This window comes from Rhinolophus sinicus, chromosome 6 (genome assembly GCF_057876585.1).
Source record: "Rhinolophus sinicus isolate RSI-liver-muscle chromosome 6, RSI-T2T, whole genome shotgun sequence".
Lineage (NCBI taxonomy): Eukaryota > Metazoa > Chordata > Mammalia > Chiroptera > Rhinolophidae > Rhinolophus > Rhinolophus sinicus.
The window spans coordinates 15,109,897-15,129,275 of record NC_142506.1 but is presented as its reverse complement, the minus strand read 5'-3'; the positions used below and the strand labels follow the sequence as shown (position 1 = coordinate 15,129,275).

The 19,379-nt window shown below is 40.2% G+C and overlaps 1 protein-coding gene across 15 annotated transcripts in view; it reads right to left on the bottom strand.

Annotated features, from left to right (window-relative positions):
* The window catches only part of ENPP2 (ectonucleotide pyrophosphatase/phosphodiesterase 2), a 99,206-nt gene that overhangs the window by 17,515 nt on the left and 62,312 nt on the right, over positions 1-19,379 (bottom strand). For 6 of the 15 annotated variants that reach the window (XM_019715275.3, XM_019715585.3, XM_074317110.2 and 3 more), the window contains exons 12-19: positions 15,753-15,861; positions 12,735-12,860; positions 9,277-9,308; positions 8,460-8,587; positions 6,394-6,481; positions 6,148-6,235; positions 4,858-5,042; positions 2,277-2,328 (exon numbers count right to left, since the gene is read on the bottom strand). In XM_019715275.3, coding sequence (XP_019570834.1) covers positions 2,277-2,328; positions 4,858-5,042; positions 6,148-6,235; positions 6,394-6,481; positions 8,460-8,587; positions 9,277-9,308; positions 12,735-12,860; positions 15,753-15,861 — 808 coding nt within the window. Of the gene's footprint in view, positions 1-2,276; positions 2,329-4,857; positions 5,043-6,147; positions 6,236-6,393; positions 6,482-8,459; positions 8,588-9,276; positions 9,309-12,734; positions 12,861-15,752; positions 15,862-17,869; positions 18,026-19,379 lie in introns of all 15 variants that reach the window. The other 9 variants (XM_088798966.1, XM_088798970.1, XM_088798969.1 and 6 more) reach the window with 3 other exon arrangements.

Sequence of the window (19,379 nt, the reverse complement as noted above, 5' to 3'; positions counted from 1 at the left end):
GAGGCTTATACATATTCCAGAATCCAAATAAGGAAATGCTTTACACAAATAAGACAATGATATATAATTGTTTTTATTTCATGTAATAGTTTTAAAGTCTCCCTTGGATCATTAAAGGCTATCCCAATAGGCCTTGAACAGACCAAGGAGATGTGCTGCGATGATTCTCCCCTAATATTTTATGTTACCAATGTGAAGTCGTATCTAGGAAACTATCAGTGACACAGCTGACAGAACCAGATGTTTCAGGGAAATCTGGATGTTTCTGGGAAAGCTCCCAGTCCAGGGTAGATGCTCAACAAATGCCCATGAGAGTCCATTTCCATGAAAGTATGTCAGCTTTAAGTTTTGGTGATGTAAAATCATCTTGAAATAAGACACTTATGTTCACTTTCTAAGCAGAGCAATGGATGGATGGCGTTACTAACTATGGCTCCTTCCAGCTCTAAAAGGCAGTGACTCACCTAGAAGATGCCTCTTATTTTCATGTTCAGAAGTTTGAGGCTACTGTTTACGCTGAGTTCTGGGACTGGTTTTGTCAGATGAACACACTGCCATCAGCAAACTAAATGTAGAATTTTTTTTCCCCAGACAGAAATGTTTTAGTACCAGGAAGGGCCAGAGCTTGAATCGTGAAAACAAGCTGGGAGTCAATATTAAATTATCATAATTACCTATTTCATTAGAAGAGAAACATCTCAGTATTATTTCTCTGCCTTGGTGATTGCATATATGAAAAACTCATATCATGAGACTCCGTAGCCCCTGTCCCTGGCAACATTCCAATTTTTCTCATTATGATGACATTGTAGTCCACTAGAGGTCAGATGTCAAACATTTCAAATGACTCCTAGAGTTTGTGAAGGACTTGTGTACCTTCCATCAACTAAATCCTATCTTCAAAGCTGTGTTCATCCAATTACATGCCAGAGAGTCTGTGTGTTCTCTGATCAAAGAGAGAAAAGGAGTGGTGGTAATGCAGAAAGGAAAAAAGAAAGATGAAGATCTTTATAAAGAGGGAAAATAAGTAAATAAAATCTACTGGTTTCCTCAACCTTTATTTAATCAGATTGGAAACGGCACATATGATAAACAGAACCATATGCAAGCTAATAACTCAAGTATTGCTCTCAGGAGAATTTGACTATGTGCATCTCTAGTGCAGGACTGGGGCTGCTGTGCTTTCAGTTCTATTTACTTTTTAATATACTTTCAGTCATTCCTTTGCTGTTATAAGATGCTATCCCATCTACTGCAGTGACCTGCATAGGAGCCTTTCCTGTCTCTTCTAATTTCTTCTAATTCTCTAGAATTTCAAAACCAGGAAAAAGAGCTTGTGGGATAGATTGTATTGTTGTTCTTATAATTATTGGCAGCCCTTTTGTGAAGGATTATATACTTCCACCCATTGCCATGCGACTTACAGGAGCGTCCCTGTTGAAAGACTATGCTTCTCTACTCCATTGTTTTCATGTACCCTGCTTTTGCCAGTGAACTGTGAAGGGAAGTGACAAATGCCTCATAAAAGCAGAAGTGTTGCGACCCATGGCATGGTTCTGCCATTCGTCTTTTCTCTCTGCCGTGAAGAGGGCATGTCCCAGGTAGGGGCTGCTCTTTCTGCCTGGATTCCAGAATAATGAGCATTCATGGGGCAGTGCCATGCTTAGCCTACTCGGCATATTGAAAGATGAGCAAGAAATGCAGCTTTCTTGGTACAAATCACTGAGAACTCTTTTTCATCGCAAGCTTGCAAAAGTTGACTAACCATGCATGTAGTCATTGTACGTAAAATGAGAGATTGAGTTAGGACTCAAGATGATCCTTAGGTAAATAGGGAGTTCTGATTTGGTTCCTTCTGTGTTTCTCTCCCCACTACAACATATATACACTGACTCTCCATGTAGGTGAGCTACGGTATACCAGCTGCTACTATTTATCATTGTGACTTCTAATCCCTTCATAGAAGCTCCCATCAGCACCTTAGCTTATGACCCATCTGATAGAAAATGGTATGTTTGTTTTTCAAAGGGCTTAAAAGCTATTGGGAAAAAAAAAAAAAAAGGTAATGGAATATTTCTGAGTATTACACAGCTGACATCTGTGTACATAGCATAAACCCATGCCCTTTGCCAGATGGATATTAACATCACTTTGCAATCCAAACTTTAATTTTAAAAAATATTGTGCTTATGCTATGAAGTAAATAAGCAGACTCTTCAGTTTTTGAAAACTCAAGAACAAAACTTATCTGATTGCTTTTTCCATCAACTCCTTACCTTCCGTGGACCCTTTGATATGAAGACGTTTGTTGAGTTCATCCAGTTTGTTCTTCATGTGTGAAAACCAGAAAAGAGAGAAAAGAAAGCAAATCAGAAATGTTCTTTTCTGTACATTTGTCTCTACTTAGTAGCCTGCTAAATTCAAAACAAGATCCTAAACGCTATCAATATTACAAGCTCTGTGGTGGAAGTACAAATTCATCTCAAATTGACATTCTAGGTTCCACTTCCTAGTAGCTCAATGGTCACCTTCTTTAATCTCTCCATGACTTTGTTTCCTTTTCTTCAAACTGCGGATTCATGGTTCCAACCTCCCATGCTGGTAATGATGATTATGTGGGCACATATATGCAATTTAATCAGAATAGCACCTCAATATTTCAGATTAATCTCTAGTGACATTAAAATGATTCCCAAACTAATTTATGAAATTGCTTTTTCCAAAGCTGAAAAGTGATGGCTCAGCAACTCTACCCTTCTCAATCTGAGAGCCATATCTGGCATATATGTACAAGGAGACTCTTGCAATAATGTCTATTGCAGCACTGTTGGGAGAAGCTAACAATTAGAAATTACTAGTAAATATTTTCATATAGGAAAATGAATAAAATCACTATGGTATATTTTTTCAATGAAATATTAACTGTTAACAGTAAAAATGAGTGAGCTAAAACTTCATGCTTTATTGTGCATATACCTCAAAAACATGATGAACAAAATAATTACAGGACATACCTAGCCTAATAACATTGACATAAAAATTATATTATGTATAACTATACTATAGGTTATTTTAGGGAACTATACTAAAAATTAATTAATATGTCATTTAAGAGTTACATGTATAGGGAGTAGAAGTATAGAGACCTGTATGACAATTATACATACCATATCCAGGATACTAGTTCCCTTTGGGGTAGGAAGGAAATTGGATTGGGAAGAGAGAGGGTACACATGAAACTTCCACTGAATCTGTAATGTTTTCTTTCTTGTGATGTGCGTATTGAGGTCATCATTTTATTAGTCTCTATACCTTTTTAGTGTATCTGTATTTTTTTTTTTAAGAATAGGAAAGTAGTCTTTTGGAGAAACCCACAGACAAAATAAAGATAATCCATAATTCCTCCAATATGGCTGAAGATACCATATCTAAAATAGTTCTTGTTGTCTGAAAGAAAGGTAATTCCAAAAACAAGATACAACTAATGGACTCCTCTAATGTTATAGTTGGAATCCACTTCAAAGACCACTTCCTGTTGACTTTGGCAATGCAACATCTTGAGCTGAGGTCTGAGGATTACCTGTGTTAGAATAATTACCCTCATTTTTTTTTTTTTTTTTTTTTTTTTTTTTTTTTTTTTTTTGTCAGGAGCAAAACTAGAAAGGAGAAAAACTAGAGGTGGGGAAAGAAGAGCAAACTGGATTCTTCCAGTGATAAGCTTCCAAAACGGTGACTTCCAATTTCCTTAGGAATTCTGGAAGGTAGCAAACGGTAGGGGATGGGGACGGGGCACTAGGAGAACTAGTTTCCATTTCTCTGAGGTCTAATAGAAAGAGCACAGATGTACCCATTATAAAACCACACATGTAAAAATAACTGATTTCTTTGCTTTGGGTTGGAATCACATCAACTCAGTTTGGTAACACTGATCATTTCTTGCTCTCAGAAGCACTGATTGGCAGCTATAAAGGTCTTTGATCGATATAGAACTCAATAAACAAATTATTGCTTAACACTTGTAGTTTGTTTGGTATTCAAAAATTGTCCAAACACAATGTGCTGGTTAGTCTCTATTTGCACCACCACCCCTACCCATGTTGCACCCTTCCCTACGCTGCGCTGTGTCCTGAGAGACTGACTTCCTGTTGGGCTCCATCCGTGGGAGGCTCCCGCAGGAGATTGAGGAGACAAAGACAACAGGGGTGTTGATTCCCCCAGCTTCCTCCCTATTAGGTTGTGGTATATTAGCACCCATCTACCAAATTCCATCGTTCCTTCCTACATGGCTCTCTCTCCATGTTCTGGCCACTGCTCCCCCCTTTATTGTTCAGGCCTAGGATTGGTACCCTGCTAGTGCCAGGGCACTTCACCATCTCTCAGTGACATCCCTCTACTCTACTCAGCCTTTGTTAATAGTCCTCTCCTGAAACACATTTGAAACGACCCCTGTAAGCGCTCTTTAAAAACCTCCTCTGTGTGGGCCACCTGTTTCCTATTGGGACCATGACTGATGGACACCTGATCCAGATTAAAAAGAGAAAAAGAAAAAAAGTCTTCGGTGGGGAATTCTGACTCCACAAAATAGCATGATGAATTCTCCTTTTTGCCCTTCGTTTTCTATAACCTGTGCTGTCCAATATGTAGCCACAAGCCACATAGGGTTCTTTGAAAATAAAGTAATTAAATGAAACAAAATTAAAAATTTAGTTCCCAGTGTTCAAAAGCCGTATCTGGCCAGGAGCTAGCATTTTGGACAGCACAGATATAGTCCATTCACATAGCACAGAGAGTTCTATTGGCAAGTTCTGCTCTACACCCAGCCATCTCCTCCATGATAAACATAAAGGTTATTTCTACCTTTGGCTCTACCTTATCATCACAGGTGCAGCCCAGGTCAAAATCAGACTGAAGGTACATAATCCCTGGATAATTGGGTCTGGTGACTTCCTCTGGTATGGAGGGCCTGAAGGTGTTGGTACGCAGAAGATGATTCAAACTTCCATGGGTCCCATTATTGGGAGCGGGCTTCAATCCCAGGAGATCTAATGAGAAGAACAAAAAGAAGCCAGGTGCTTTGTAAATATCTTTGGATGAGATATGGCGAGAGTCAAAACCCTTCACCTTCCAAGGGTCTGAAAACTCTGAACTCAAATCAGATTTGGATAAAACCAAATTTAGATAGTAGGCACTCCCTTCTTACTCCCTGAACCATTCTAGCCTGACCATGGCTGGCCGCAGCTTTCTGAAACAGCATGTGCACTGCTTGAACACAGAGACACGTTCCCCCCCAAAAAAGAGTGAAGGACTAGGGCCTTACCTAATTATTGCCAATATCTATGATAGTCACAACCCAAAGACTATCAGTGTCTTGCTTGCCTGCCTCTCCATGAAACTTGTTATCCCAAATTTTGAAATGAGACTTATAATCAATAAACAACCACTAGCCTGCCCTCTAATGCACTCCACAGAAGTCCGGGGACAAGTGGAGGCTTTGGCTCTGTGCCTTGAAGTGCCACTGTGAAATGAACAGGCTGATTTCATAGCAAGTGAATGGTTGCCAAGCAGGCACACAGTGACTTGCCTAAGCTGAGAGGCAGGACAGAGGAGAGCTCGCAGCCAAGATGGGAAAAGAACCCAGGAGACCCGACTTTCAGACTCCCCCTCTAACCACCAGACTGGCACTCCCTTACTAAATAGGAAAAGTTGTCCTCATTCAGCAACTAGAAGTTCAAGGAAGAAAAATAATTAGGAGCACATAAATAGCTGGCCAGGATGCAAGCTGGCAAAATTTTAACTGAGCTGCAATGCGAGAGATGGAGGTGGGAGAAAGCTCTGTACGCAACTCTTGCTTCACCAGGTCTCTCTGACCAGTGGTGTCAGACTGTAATGCTATGTTAGATCAGCCAAAGGCTGCCAACAGCAACACTATGAAAACTCCTCATTAGTCAACGGGTGAAGGAAGACAAAGAAGCCATAGAAGGGAATGATGTGCTGTCCTTCAAACCAATGGGCACATTACAACAGAATTTCTGCAAGGAGATGAGGTGGTCCCAGAAAAAAGACACCTCATTTCTTTCTCTGACATTGAGGAAGTTCGTATGGTAACTCAAGAGTGTTTCAGGGGTTGTTATTAAATATGTGACTTACCACACATAACATTGTAAAGTTCAATGTTTTCAAAGGGAGGCACTTTCGTCTTGTACTTAAATGTTGGGCCATAACCTACAAAAACAGTCTTCCAAAAGATAAGCAAACAGAAACAATTAGACATTGCTAAGGTCCGGTAGGAACCCTTCCAGTTTAGGAGTACTGTGTGTCTTCACTCATACCACCGCCCCCAGCCCTCCTGAGATCACTAAGATGCAATTTCAATCCCCAGTCCTGTGATCAGACCTGCATACTGTTGACTTTGTTATCAAATCCATGGTCTCCCTGGAAAAAACATTTTCCTGATGGCTTCTTATAAACATCCAAAGGTTTCCTACATCAAAACAATAGTATAATCAGTCAGGATTTCCAGGAAATCACTGATAAAAAGCTCATTTCAGTGCACAAAATATCACTAAGAAGTGGGTTTTACACGCATATTTATCTCTATTTTAATTGCATTATTCCTGTGGTGATGCAAAGATGACGCTGTTCATTTCTCCCAAGTGTCTTTGCTTTGACAATCAGCCCAGGACCAATGTGGAGCTCTGAACAGAAGTCACTGTGCCTTCTTTGTCCCTTGCACTTGCACGGATGAAGGACGTATCACAGGTAATGTTGTCTGCCTCTGTGCTTCAGCTCCACGATTATAAGATTCTCCACAGTAGGACCATGGTTTGTCCATTCACTTCTATATGCCCCTCTCTAGGCTCCATGTCAAACACATAGTAGGTACTTTTAAAATATGTCATGTTTAATCGATGAATGGAGATCTGTATTCTACAAAAATGTTTGCATACAAATTTACCTATGGTATAATACAACTAGAGAGTATAACGGAGTGGTAAACTTAGTAATTGTGACATATCGAACAAAAGCCTAAATAATATCTCAATACAAAAATAGGAAAAGAAAACACAGCTCTCTATATATCAAAACTATTTGAACTTCCTTGTGACAAGAAGATGCCTTTTGCTTAAGTGTCATGGAGCACTTTTCCAAAGATCTTTCATGTTTATTAATACAAATATTCCCTAAGTACCTACAGGGTATGCCGCACTGCAGTGAAGTGCTTGGAGGACAATAATTAAACATTTGGGTCCCCACCCCTAGGAAAAGTACTTTCAGCTTGGGATAATAAGAAAAACACATATAATAACCCAACCATACAAGAGTTGAAGAGAGTTACTGCTAATTAAAATGTCTTGCTTTGATCTACGCTAATTTGCTCAACTGTCATCATCCTTCATTTAACTTCTACTCAACAACCAGGTTTACTTCATACAAACTTATCAACTGCACCAAATTTGTTCTCTTCTAAGCTGCCCCATATATAAATGTTCCTGCAGAGGACAGTCAGCCAAGACATTGGGTCATATCTTTGTAACTTTTCCACGAAGACTCCCCATGCCTGTTCTAAATGATTTCAATAATTTCTGGGCTTCATTCATCTCTCTTCATAATCCTACATATTTAACTCTATGTATCCCCCCCACCCCCGAGAATTACAGCAGGATATTTAGGTATTTGTCATGTATCTCTCCAGGTGTCCCATGTTGATATAAGTTCCGAGACAATGAACATTTTCTCATTGTCGTCTCTCCCTTGTAAACTCATTGAAGTCCCCAGCTAGAGTGTATATAGGAGTTGTTCAGTTACTACTACAGACTAATTCTCAACACTTTTTTAAAGGAGAAAGTCAGAACAAGAGTAAGGGGGAAAGGGCTGCTGCCGAGTTTGTGTGGAAATGGATAAACTTTTAATGATTAACTCTTTGGAAGTGGTTAGTGCTTCCAGAGGACACATTCTACAAAAGACTCTTCAATATTAGAATATTTTGTAGTTTAAAAGAAAGCAAACACCTGAAATATTTAAGTCCAAATAAAACATGTCCACAGTAACAGAGGTTTTAAGATTAACATTTTCTGAACTCCTCTATAAATGTTCCTACAAGCTAAGTCCTGTCAACTGAGACCAACTCAGTTCAGTGCTATAAAGCAGTGTCCCAGGGACACTTTTGATTTCCTCAGGAATCAGAATAGAGGCTAGAATGTAAATTCAAAAAACTGAAAGAGAGAGAAACACACGGAGACGTACTGAGAGGCCACAGAAAGCCTCGGAGATGCTGAAACCCAGAAACTAGAGACGTATTGTCTCAGCACTAGTTGTTTTGCCAGTATACAGAATCGTTGGAAGCAGTGAGATTTCCAACAGAGATTTCTCTTTACGATGGCTGAGGACTTCCTAGCACTCCAGTTGCCAAAGAGGTGGTTATGAAGATGAGAAACAGGGACAGCCAACTCCCAAGCTACCTTGCGACATGCCATCTGCGGTCCACCAATAAATGGATGTCCTCAATTCTTCTGTTGTTGGCATAGTGCAAACGTTTGGGGAGGTGTTGCTTCATGTATGGCTTAAAGTGCTGATCTGGTTTTTTACACTGAAATATAAATGGAAGTTGATCTTTAGATGGATTGTCTTCTATAGAAAGGTTTAGGTTGTCTCCCTCTAGAAAATGGAAGGAGGTTTTAAGCCACACAAAAGGTCGGTTAGTGAATCAGTGGAATTTGTTACACCCTATCAAAGAATATAAACTGAAAACAAATAGGTTAAAGAGGATTAGATAATGCTGGAGACGCAAGGTTATCAGAGAGGAGTGAGATCCATTCCTGACTCACGAGAGTATCGCTAAGAACAACTCAGGCTCCAGGGCCTTTCCCAACAGTTTCAAGTCACGGGATAGGAGCTAGGAGGGGAAGGGAGAAGGCAGCACAGCCAGGCCTATGTGATTACATCCTCGTGGGCTTTTAGAAAAGGTCTTTATCCTGGATGGGGGAGTGATGGGTGGGTGGTGGGCCGACCTGCTTCAGAGAGAGTAAGGATTTGTTTAATCATGAGTGAATGCTTTTCACTACTAATGGAAAGATCAAATATTGTCAGTTTGTATCGCTGCCAAGACCATTAGGGAGCCTGCAGCTGTCCACAGGCCAGGAGTTTTGAAAGCTCTGAGGGGAACAGATATACAGGTCGGCAGGGCAATGAGGGAAATGTTCCTCCTGCCCCGCCCCACGGGGGAGCGAACCCAGGAGATTCGCACGTGAAGCTGCTCCCAGGGAGGGCTGTACTTACCGTGAGATTAGCGATAATGGCTTTAGGGTCATCTGTTCAAAGAGAGAAGGAGAACAATTTCAAAAGAGATGACAGTGATCACTGAGAGAAATCATTTTTGCGGCCAGATGCTCAATTTTCTTCCCCCCCTCCCCTAAAAGGGCTATCACTTTAATGTTTTGTTTAAAATATAGTTAAATTGTGTGGGGGTGTTTAATATTTCAGTCAGTGAAAAGCAGTTCAATAAGTGGAACAATTCCTATAGTAAATTTCCCTGCTGGGTCTGCGTATCTTCTTCCGGAAGGGAATTCCTCCTTCCAAGAGCACCAGGATACGGCTAGGTCAGTTGCTTCTTTAAAATCCCCCAAATGGTCCAAAACAGTGTCTCTGGAGCCTGGATTCAGTTTATTTGCATTGAACATCAGGAACTAAACTGGGCATTTGGGGCTTTTAGTGTAACTTCCTATTTATCTGCAGATCTCTGAAACAAGTTATCATCCACTTTAAGATGAATCTCTAATCCACCTAGTTCTGTCTTCTAAAGGGAGTCTTGTTACCTCAGTAAGATCATAGGTCTTAATTACGTAGGTAGCTGCCCCTTCCAGCCGCAGACACACACATGTATGCACCTCCTTTATTTTCACTACCAGCAAACAAAGGATATTTTAGTCAATACCCTGACCTAGCTAAAAGCAAAACTATGTAAATAATGGTTGTGTATAAACTGTGGATGGGATTATGTTATCTGAAGGTCCCCTTTCGGGGGGTGTGGGGAGAAAGAGGAGATTGTAGGTTGGTTGGATTTTGTTTTGTTTTTCCAAAAATTTGCTTTAGTATGTTATTATAGAATCAGCAGAAAAGGAAAGCAGAGTTCAGAAGAGATACCAACTGTGGAGATGCAGCCCTCCCTGGAATATAAACATCGGTGAAGCCGGTCATGTCTGTGTCCTTTCCTGCCATATCCCCAGGGCCTGTGCATAGTAGGCACTCAATAAACGTTTGTTGATAAATATAAATTTGTTGAAAATGCACGAATAAGTTTGCCTTCCAGTATAAATGTGCACAATTTGAAGACGATTTTCAGGCTCTTAGTTCTAAAGCTATGCCACCCAATGCTAAAACGTGGGTTTCATTCTACTTAAGTTGGGGTTAAATGTCAATTGCATATTTTCATGGAAAGAAAATAAGTACAACTGGGCCGCGTAATGATGTTTCAGCCAATGACGGGCCGCCTATATGACGGAGGTAGACCATACAGCCCAGCTATGTACTAGGCTACACCCTCTAGGCTTATGTAAGTGCACCCTGTGATGGTCACACAAGGACAAAATCGCCTAATGACACATTTCTAAGAACCTATCCCCATCATTAAGCAGTGTGTGACTGTAATAATGGTAGCAATAATGGTTAACCCAAATTGTGTCCACACACGTGTATGGTCTATCGGTAAGAGCTTTCCAGGCACTTTCTCTCTGGTCATTCACAACAACTCTGGGAAGTAGGTGCTAGAATCTTCCCCAAGCCTATGGGCATTTAAAAGTCCGGAGTGCTGACACCCCAGGACCCCAGCACTCTGAGCAAGCCATGCTTTGAACTTCTATACTCTGTGGCCTCACACACCACAGTCTCCAAAAGGACCAAAGAGAGTAATGTCATGGTCTTCAATAATGAATAGTAATAAAGAGCATGGGGCAATCTCGTGCTCAGACCAATCCCAGAGAACTACTAGGAAGTAACCAAGGCCTGGGTCCATGTGTGGGACACCCCTCCATCAGTTCTGAAGTGCTTGGTCCTCTCATGCTAATAGCTCCCATAACGCATGAGAGTAAGAGGTCCCCAGCACAAGCGTAGTGGTTAAGAATCAGAGAATCTGGGCTTAAATCTTAGCTCTGCCACTTACTTACTAGTTGTCATACTCTGAGCTAGTTCCTTCACCTCTCTCTTTAGCCTTGATCTCTTCTGTTTCTAAGAGGGGATAATAACACGTATCACACAGGGCTTTTGGGAGGATTAAATAGGATGGTGTATATACCTAGCTGAAATAGCGATGGAACCAAGACATCATCACCATAAGTAAGTTTATCTAGCTTTGACTATGTGTAAACATGAATCAAAGTGGTATGCAATGCCCCATTTACTCTTCCCCACTATCCTTACTTTCTGGATGAGGAAACTGAGGCCCAGAGTGTTGAACAGCTCCCCCAAAGTCCCAGCGAGCACCTGGCTGAGCCGGGGTTTGAACCCGGACATCCTGCACCACTGTCTGTGCTCTTCACCACCCGATCTAAGGTCTTTCACAAAATGAAATCACATACACAAAGTGTTTTATAAAGTACGAAATATTTCATTATTTGGTAGTTATTATTTCATTGGCCCAAGGGAAGTGTTTCTTCCCCCCAAAATAAACTCCCCATTACATTTCCTGATGTCTGACATACCTTTCAAAATAGACAAACGCTTTCTCGCAGAAGCCCTAAAATGCAAAAGTAAATCAAGACGTGCCATAGGGACTAGCAGTCTGTCTCTGGCAAGGGAGGTGTCCATCTCGAGTGGGCAGAGAAGGAAGGGCATGGAGGACAGAAGGGACATCAAACAGACAAGGCAGAAACACTGATGTTTTGTTTACTTTGCAGCGTTGCCTGGAGCTGACCTTGGAACATTTCCCATTTGTGTTGACTCAGGAACGAAGTTGGGGAAAAACTTAATTTTCCAAAGCTTTACGCTTGGTGCCAATGGTTTCTTATTCCCAAGGCTAAAAACTCTAAAGCATTTCCCCCCCAAAATGCAGCACGTCTCCAATAGTTTTATATGGACCTCTCTCAAAAGCTAGGTGGGCAGCCCCTGAAGCATAAATTCAAGTTCTTGTCAGCGGGATCTTGTAACCTGAGTGTGTAAAACGTAAGTGATAAAATTATTCCTGTTTATTTCTACTCGTTCAAAACACTGCCATTTCACAAGGGCTTAATAGTTTCTCCTCCTGGGTTCTGTCAATCACTTTTATAAAGGTAAAGCGTCCCCTTCAACTGGACACCTAAAAACATTCAGGGTCTGAGTGTGGCTCTGCCAGCCCTGTCATGGACTCCCTAGCTTCAGCTAAAGAGCTAGCCGGAACATCTTGTTGAAAAGTTCTTCTCATATAAACAAGAGTTTATGGTTATACACATGTCTCAAATTAAGTGTGTTTTCTACATGATAAAAACAACAGCAAATATTTATACAGTGCTACCATGTGCCAGGAATCACTCTACGTGGTATAAATTCATGTTCACAACCCTACGGGATAGCTGCTCTTATCATTCCCATTTTTCAGATGCAAAACTGAGACTTAGAGTTTAAATGACTTCTTCAAGGTCACTTAGCTAAGAAGTTGCAGAGCTAGGATTTTTACCCAGGTATTCAGGGAAGCTTCAGAGAACAAGACCTTACCTATTCCAGTGTATTACCACTCTAACCACTTAGTATTTTAAGAATCGACTTACATTTAGCATTATTGCTAAATTTGGATCGAATTCTTCCTAGAGTTCCAGGCACTAAAGTAATGTCATCCACATTAGTCAGATAATTGCTTAAGAACTCAGTTCTATCACATGTGACATCTTCCATTCCTATGAGGAAGGGGAAAAAAAGAAAAAAGGATTTTCAGGCAATCTTAGAATTAAACTCTTAACACAGACACTAAAGATAATATCCAGGCATCTCTTTAATTCGTTTTTAACAGCTTCATGCAAGGAGCTCTCTAAGTTTTTAACTTGATTTTCAACGTTTAAATGCTTCTTTATATCATCTTTTCACCAGACTTTGATTTAGTCATATTATCTTGCAGCACTAGAAGGTTGAAAATGCATCATTGCAATTATCAGCTTAAGTCATTCAGCAAGAACAGCAAGACAAAGGAAGTAACCATAATCTTAAAAAAAAAAAAAAAAATCTATTTACACAGTCATTATGAAAAAGATCTATTCTTTGGAAAAAAAAAAAATCCTAGATTGCTTCAAACCCTTCCCAGCTGGGGGTGGTGTAAATAACTGGAATATATAGTTCCATGTCTCTTTTACAAAATGTCATTTTCCAACTCTCTCTCTCTAATATATCTCCTGACTTGAGTACATAATCACCAGTCCTCACTCTGTCTCCACTGGTGGCCTTGGATGTTACTGACAAAACAGTACTGGCAACAAGAGATGAGAAAGAAAAATGTCAGCGCCAATGACCACCCAAACCGAAAAACAAAATAAAGCTGAAAACAAGTTGTAAACAATGTAATCAGTCAAAACTGAATGCTAGCAACTAGAACACAAAAAGGGTCTAGCTAGGTAGGGAATTTTTTTAACCAATAAATATCCCTCCCCCACCCAAGATTTGTTTCCTGCCCCCATCAAGGAAAATTTCTTGATCAATGTTTAAAATAAATACATAAAAACAAAAATTCAAGTGTTAGAATCCCAGACTATGGAGGCTGATAGTGACCTTTACTGTCATTTCAGAATTTATGAGATGACTTGGGAACTACGAAATTTTAATATATTGCATTGCACAATCCAGTATGTGAAAATTCAAGAGAGGGAAAATAAGTGATTCTGTAAAGGATGTCCTAAGATTTTGGAATAAAGAATTATAACCCAGAGTGGCCTGAATCCAGTAAAATTCAAATTATCACCTTCTGGGAGCCCAGATTCAGAGCCCCACCTTTCTTTTTTCTTTCTTTTTTTTTTTTTTTTTAATATAAATTGGAATGAAGAGAGAGAAAAAAACATATCCAAACATAGCACAAGGGTTATATACCTTGCATTTTAACATTTACACTCTCAGAAAGAAAAATAAAAACAATAAACAGCTACTATATTCTAGCAGAATATTAACCCAGGAAGGGGAAGACTCCAAATACATATTAATGGAAGATGGGAAAAATCTTCCTTTTGTTACATTTCAAGGAAGTCACTTATGCCACCCCAACGGTGAACTATCTCTCTTGCTTTCCAAGACCATCTGTGATGTGCTTCTGACACATCATTCCCCTTCCCCCTGCAGATTGTGTAGATGGCGCTAGTGTTCTCATCCTACAGATTGAGGGGGCTGAGACGTGGAGATGTCACATAACGTATACCATGTCAAATGGCTCTTAAGTGGAGCAGTGCAATTTGAATTCTACTGTAACTCCTTCTTACTCCAAAGCCCAGGCTCTGAAACACTAGACCATACTACTTTTTAGTTAAGAGATGCGGTGGCTTACCAAAACCAAAGCAATCTACACATCTCAGAAGCCTACATACTAGCAAGACAAGCTTTTAATCTACCTATGCAAGACTTTTACAATGCTCCAGCATGTGACTCATTGGGACCCATCTACTTCTTAGACATCTGGCTTCAACCTGTGACCAACTGCTCTTGACCCCTCTGGGCAACTTCAATTGAATCAGCTGTGCCACATGCTCCAAATTTTTGTCCTATCTGCAGCTCTCCACCAAGTCAGACTCATGGAGCATGATTTTCCAGCAAGTCAAATTTAGTCCTTGCAAAAGAGCAAGGTAGTCCCACAGCTTTAAAAAAAAATAAAAAAGAAAGAAAAGGAAAGATAAACAAAACCAAAAAAAATCTTCTCATAGATATTCTGGAACACTTCAAGTCCAGAGCAGAGCTTTCACTAGAGAAATTTGCCTGTTGTTCTTAACAGAACTACCAGAGTCAATCAATTTCCCTCTTCCAGATTCTCTCCTAGAAGGGAGCAGCCCCATTTTCCAGAGTTACTATTTCAGTTTGATAATTCTGGAATGCAGGAGGCACTCTCTGAAACTCCGTCTGAGTACTTGTGAAACAGGAATGCTCTCTGAGGGCCCCGTTCGAGCTCTATAATCATATAATGCTATGACTCTCTTGATCACCTCAAAAAAGGGGTCATGAATTTTTCTACTTTATACAATGACTTAGAAAAACTGCTTCCTACACTGCTTCTTCCTCTCTTTAACAGTCTTTTCTACTGAAGCAGGATCCTCTGGTTTTCATCTTGAATTCTCTTTGTGAATGCAGGAAAGTAATTTTGCTTATATGCCAGGGAGAACAATCCTCTGTCTCCACCTCCTTATCATATTTAGATTTATTGTTAGCCACATAAACTCTGTGGGTGCCTTTTGGGGATGTGGCTATCAGGGATGGGGTATTATTACCTGGTACATGGTGTTTGCAGAGGAAGTTATGCATATCACAAGCAAATAGTCTGTAAAACTTTAATAAGAGACAGATTTTGTGTAGAAAGGCTTTTCCCCGCTAAGAATAGGAAGATACAGGAAGTCCCTGGTTTTGTTCAAAATGAACTCAGCGTCACTTCTGGTGATCTCACAGTTTTGAGTCATGGATTGATTCCTTTCTCTATCCAGAAGTCAAGGGGCAGGAGGGGAAGAACACAACCTGGGATTCTGAGGGGAAAGGGCTCCTTTCCTCAACATCATCAGAAACATTACCTATGAATCTATCCTATTAACAAAGAAGAAACAAAGCGTTACCATGGTCTCCAACAAAGATGACATTTACACAGCGATGCAGCTTTAGTTGTTTCAATCCATCCATTAATTGCCCCACTGTTTTGTCAATTTCCCTCAGAGGATTTGTCATCTGGAAAAAGGAGCAAATTAGTTCCCGCAGATTTTTTTTTTTTTTCCGTTCACTTTCCCACAGATCTTCTACTCCTAGAACATTCTGGAAAGAAAACTTCAGGCCCAGAGGCAGAGCTTTGTCTAGGGAGATTTCCCTGCCATTCTTAATGGAAATATGGTCTAAGCATTTTTATTTGTATTCTTTTAGGAGCATAAAACCACTCCTCATCCAATCCCCTTCAAGATACTTTGATATAAAAATTATCAGAAATATTAAGAGCAATTTTTTTAAAAAAAATTTTTTAGAGATAAAATGACCTTTCTAATGTAACCATGGTCTTTAAATCCAAGAATTTTGTGACTGAGCAGAAAGTCAAATGGATCACTTAAGTCTTTTGTTCCCTAGGTGAAGTCACATTAAGCTTTGAACTATGGCAAGAAGATGGAGGCTAAGTGAATCAAAAGCAGACCGGAGGTTAAAAGGTAGCCTTCACTGGATGTTAAATTAGGACATCATTAACACAATGCAATGCAGCTAATGTTCCAAATAACTTAACTGTCAATTCTGAGAACAATAGATTCTTAATAGAAGAACCTCTTCTGAGAAACAAGCTACTGTTTCTCAATTCAGTCCCCTTCAAGCTGATTTTGAATAAAATAAGAATCTATAAGAGTCCTAACAAACAGAAGTGAACCACTGAACTTGTTCTAGAAGATTTCTTATTTAGCCTAATGAAAAACAAAAACTCGGTTCTCTGAAGAACATTTCCAAAGTCTAAGAAACATAATCCAGCTCTCATTTTTTTGCTTCAAATGCAAGTTTCTAACAGCAAGAATTCTCCCATTACTAGGGACCTCCCCTTTCACTCTCATCTCTGTCCATTGGAAAGATTTTCAGGAAACATCAGATAAAGACTTAAGAGTACTTCAGATGAATTTTACAATTTAGCTACAATTACACACACACACCCAAGATGACTGAGATAAGAACAGAAGGGATCTGCATATCATTTTTCATTCAGACACATATTATCTCTCATTAGCATCTTCTCAGATGACTCAAAACCTTTCCTCATATCATGTCATCAGTAAAGGCAGTTGTAAACTTATTTTTCTTCATGACAGAGGTCAGTATTTCAAATTCTATCCCAAAGAGGAAATCACAAGTGAAAGTTTCAGAATGATCGATGCAGCATAATCTGAAGAGACTAACAGATGAAGGAGTAAGTGGTATTTGCTTCTGAGAAAACACTGCTCTCCTCTAAGACCTTTGCCTAGACAAAGAAATACCAAATACACAACATACATCAACCCTTGACAATGACTTATTTTCCTTTACTAAACAAGATAACTCAGGTAAAATCCTTAACCTTCTTCTTAGTGATTAGTTCAGACAATCATAAATAAGATCGTGCCTTAGAGGTATCTGAAGGTTTTGAGAAAATTAACAACCTAGAGGCTGGTCTGAATATACTGGAAAAACTAGACATTACTCATTATCTCTATTTGAAACCACACACAACTCCATCTACCAATTATTTCCTCTTTCTTCTGTCTCAGCTATCCCCTTGTCTATAATATAAGACCTTTTTTGAATTCGGAAGGTACTGACCACAATTTTAAGCCAATTTTCTATTGAGTTCTAATCTACATTATTGTTGAGGATTCCCCCAGCTACCTTGCTCAGTTGTTCTACAAACCATTGTAACAAATTCTGTGGACACATGCAAGCAAAGCCCATGGCCTCCTTTACAGTCGGTCACTCAAGCCTAACTATGAATCCTAGTTGTAGGGTAATTGACTCTAAAGAAAGTAGAAGCCTCTTTTGTCCTATCTCGCTGAAAGTTCAGGAGGTCTTCACATCAGTGTTACCCTCTGAAGTATCCAATTCTTCTGGACTTCAAAGCCAAGGATAAGGCGCCAGAGTTTTCCTGAAACTTATTCAGCTGATTTTCGAAACAAGGCACTGAAGGGAACCTTCAACACACCTGCCCGCCACAAAGCTTTGGAACAATAGGTAAACTTACTTTGTCCTGACGAGTTTCCACGGCATAATGATCCATCCTATGTAATTTTCTTCTTCTTTTCTTTGGAGGAGCAACTGGTCTTTCCTGTCTCCTCTTAGGGGTAACCTTCCTCTTAGGTCTCTTAGCCGGAGGAAGAGGTAAGCCATAACTACTCTCCTGTACTGGCGGAGAGAGATGTCGGGACTCAGAAGTCGTCTGTCCCTCTGGGTCACAGAACAAAGCTCACACTTTGCCATCTGGGGTCAGCAGAGTCTTAGTTGGAAAAACTAAGGCTCCTTAAGTGAGGAAAAAGTGGGTATGAGATATTATTCAGGGGTCTCTATAGAGAGAAGCCCCCTAAATTGATCATGATGCTGCTGTCAGCGTCTTCACTGAGAACAAGAATATAACTTAAGAGGATATAGTCAAGTGGGTTTCTTTGGGCTGAGGAAACCATGCTACACGTGGATACACCTGAAGGTGACATAGAGTTCTGTATTCCATAACTTTTGCATTAGGGAGAGACTGGTCCTTGGTTATGAAAAGCTAGCCATTTATACAGTACTAGCTGAAAACTAAATAGAATATTAGCCACGTGGTCATTTCAAGGTGACAGTGGGGTCCATGTGGGTGGTTCCAATTTAGAATCTGACAGGTATCTGTTCACACCACCAACGATATCAAAGCAACTGTCACCTTCCTTGGCAAGGATCAGGAAAAATTTTACAACCAAGGACAGACTAAAACATAAATAATAAGCCATCCTCCTTGGTCATCAATGGACTTCCACGAATCAGGACTTTCAGCAGGAGAGAAAATGTGTCACTGATAATTTAGGTTTCCAGTACAGGGCAGCTCTAAGCCATGAAATAACCATAAATAGAACTTTGAAAAAATTCTCCTGTAACATGAGGTAACAAAGTCATTGAGGTCGCTTCCTTTTAGTACACATATCAAGAAAAGAGACTACTTGCATTTTTGCTGTCAAAAACCCCATTTTGGGGGGAAGGGGGGAGTAGCAGTACTATGCATCTTTTTATTTATTTTTTAATCTAGAGAGCGATACAGGCTGATACCACCTGAGTAAGGAAAACAACCTTTTGGGACTTCCCAAACGCTAGAGGTAACCAAGCCCCTGATTTGCTGATGGTGCAAAGGTGAATTAAAGCAGCAAGCTCTGCTGTCTACCTAGCTGATTTCTCTCGGTGGGACCGTCCAGAGAATCATTCGGATGCAGGAAGGGGCAGAAGGAGGGACAATGTTAGTGTATCCACAAAGGAGGCCACCTGCCATGCGGTTTCACTGTTTCCAGAGCAAGCGACTGCAAAGCCACCTCCATTTCTGTCTCATCCTCTCTCTCTCCGGCACAGCGATGGAAAGATACAGCCCCACAGACTCTGGTTGGGTTCTGTTTTTTAAAAAAAATGCTACTAGTTTTAAGCAATTCTCCATAAGAAGACAAGCAAAAGGAAAAAGGGGGTTTCCCAATTCATGGTCGCCGAATACATTCAGGTAGCGCTCAAGTCCGCCC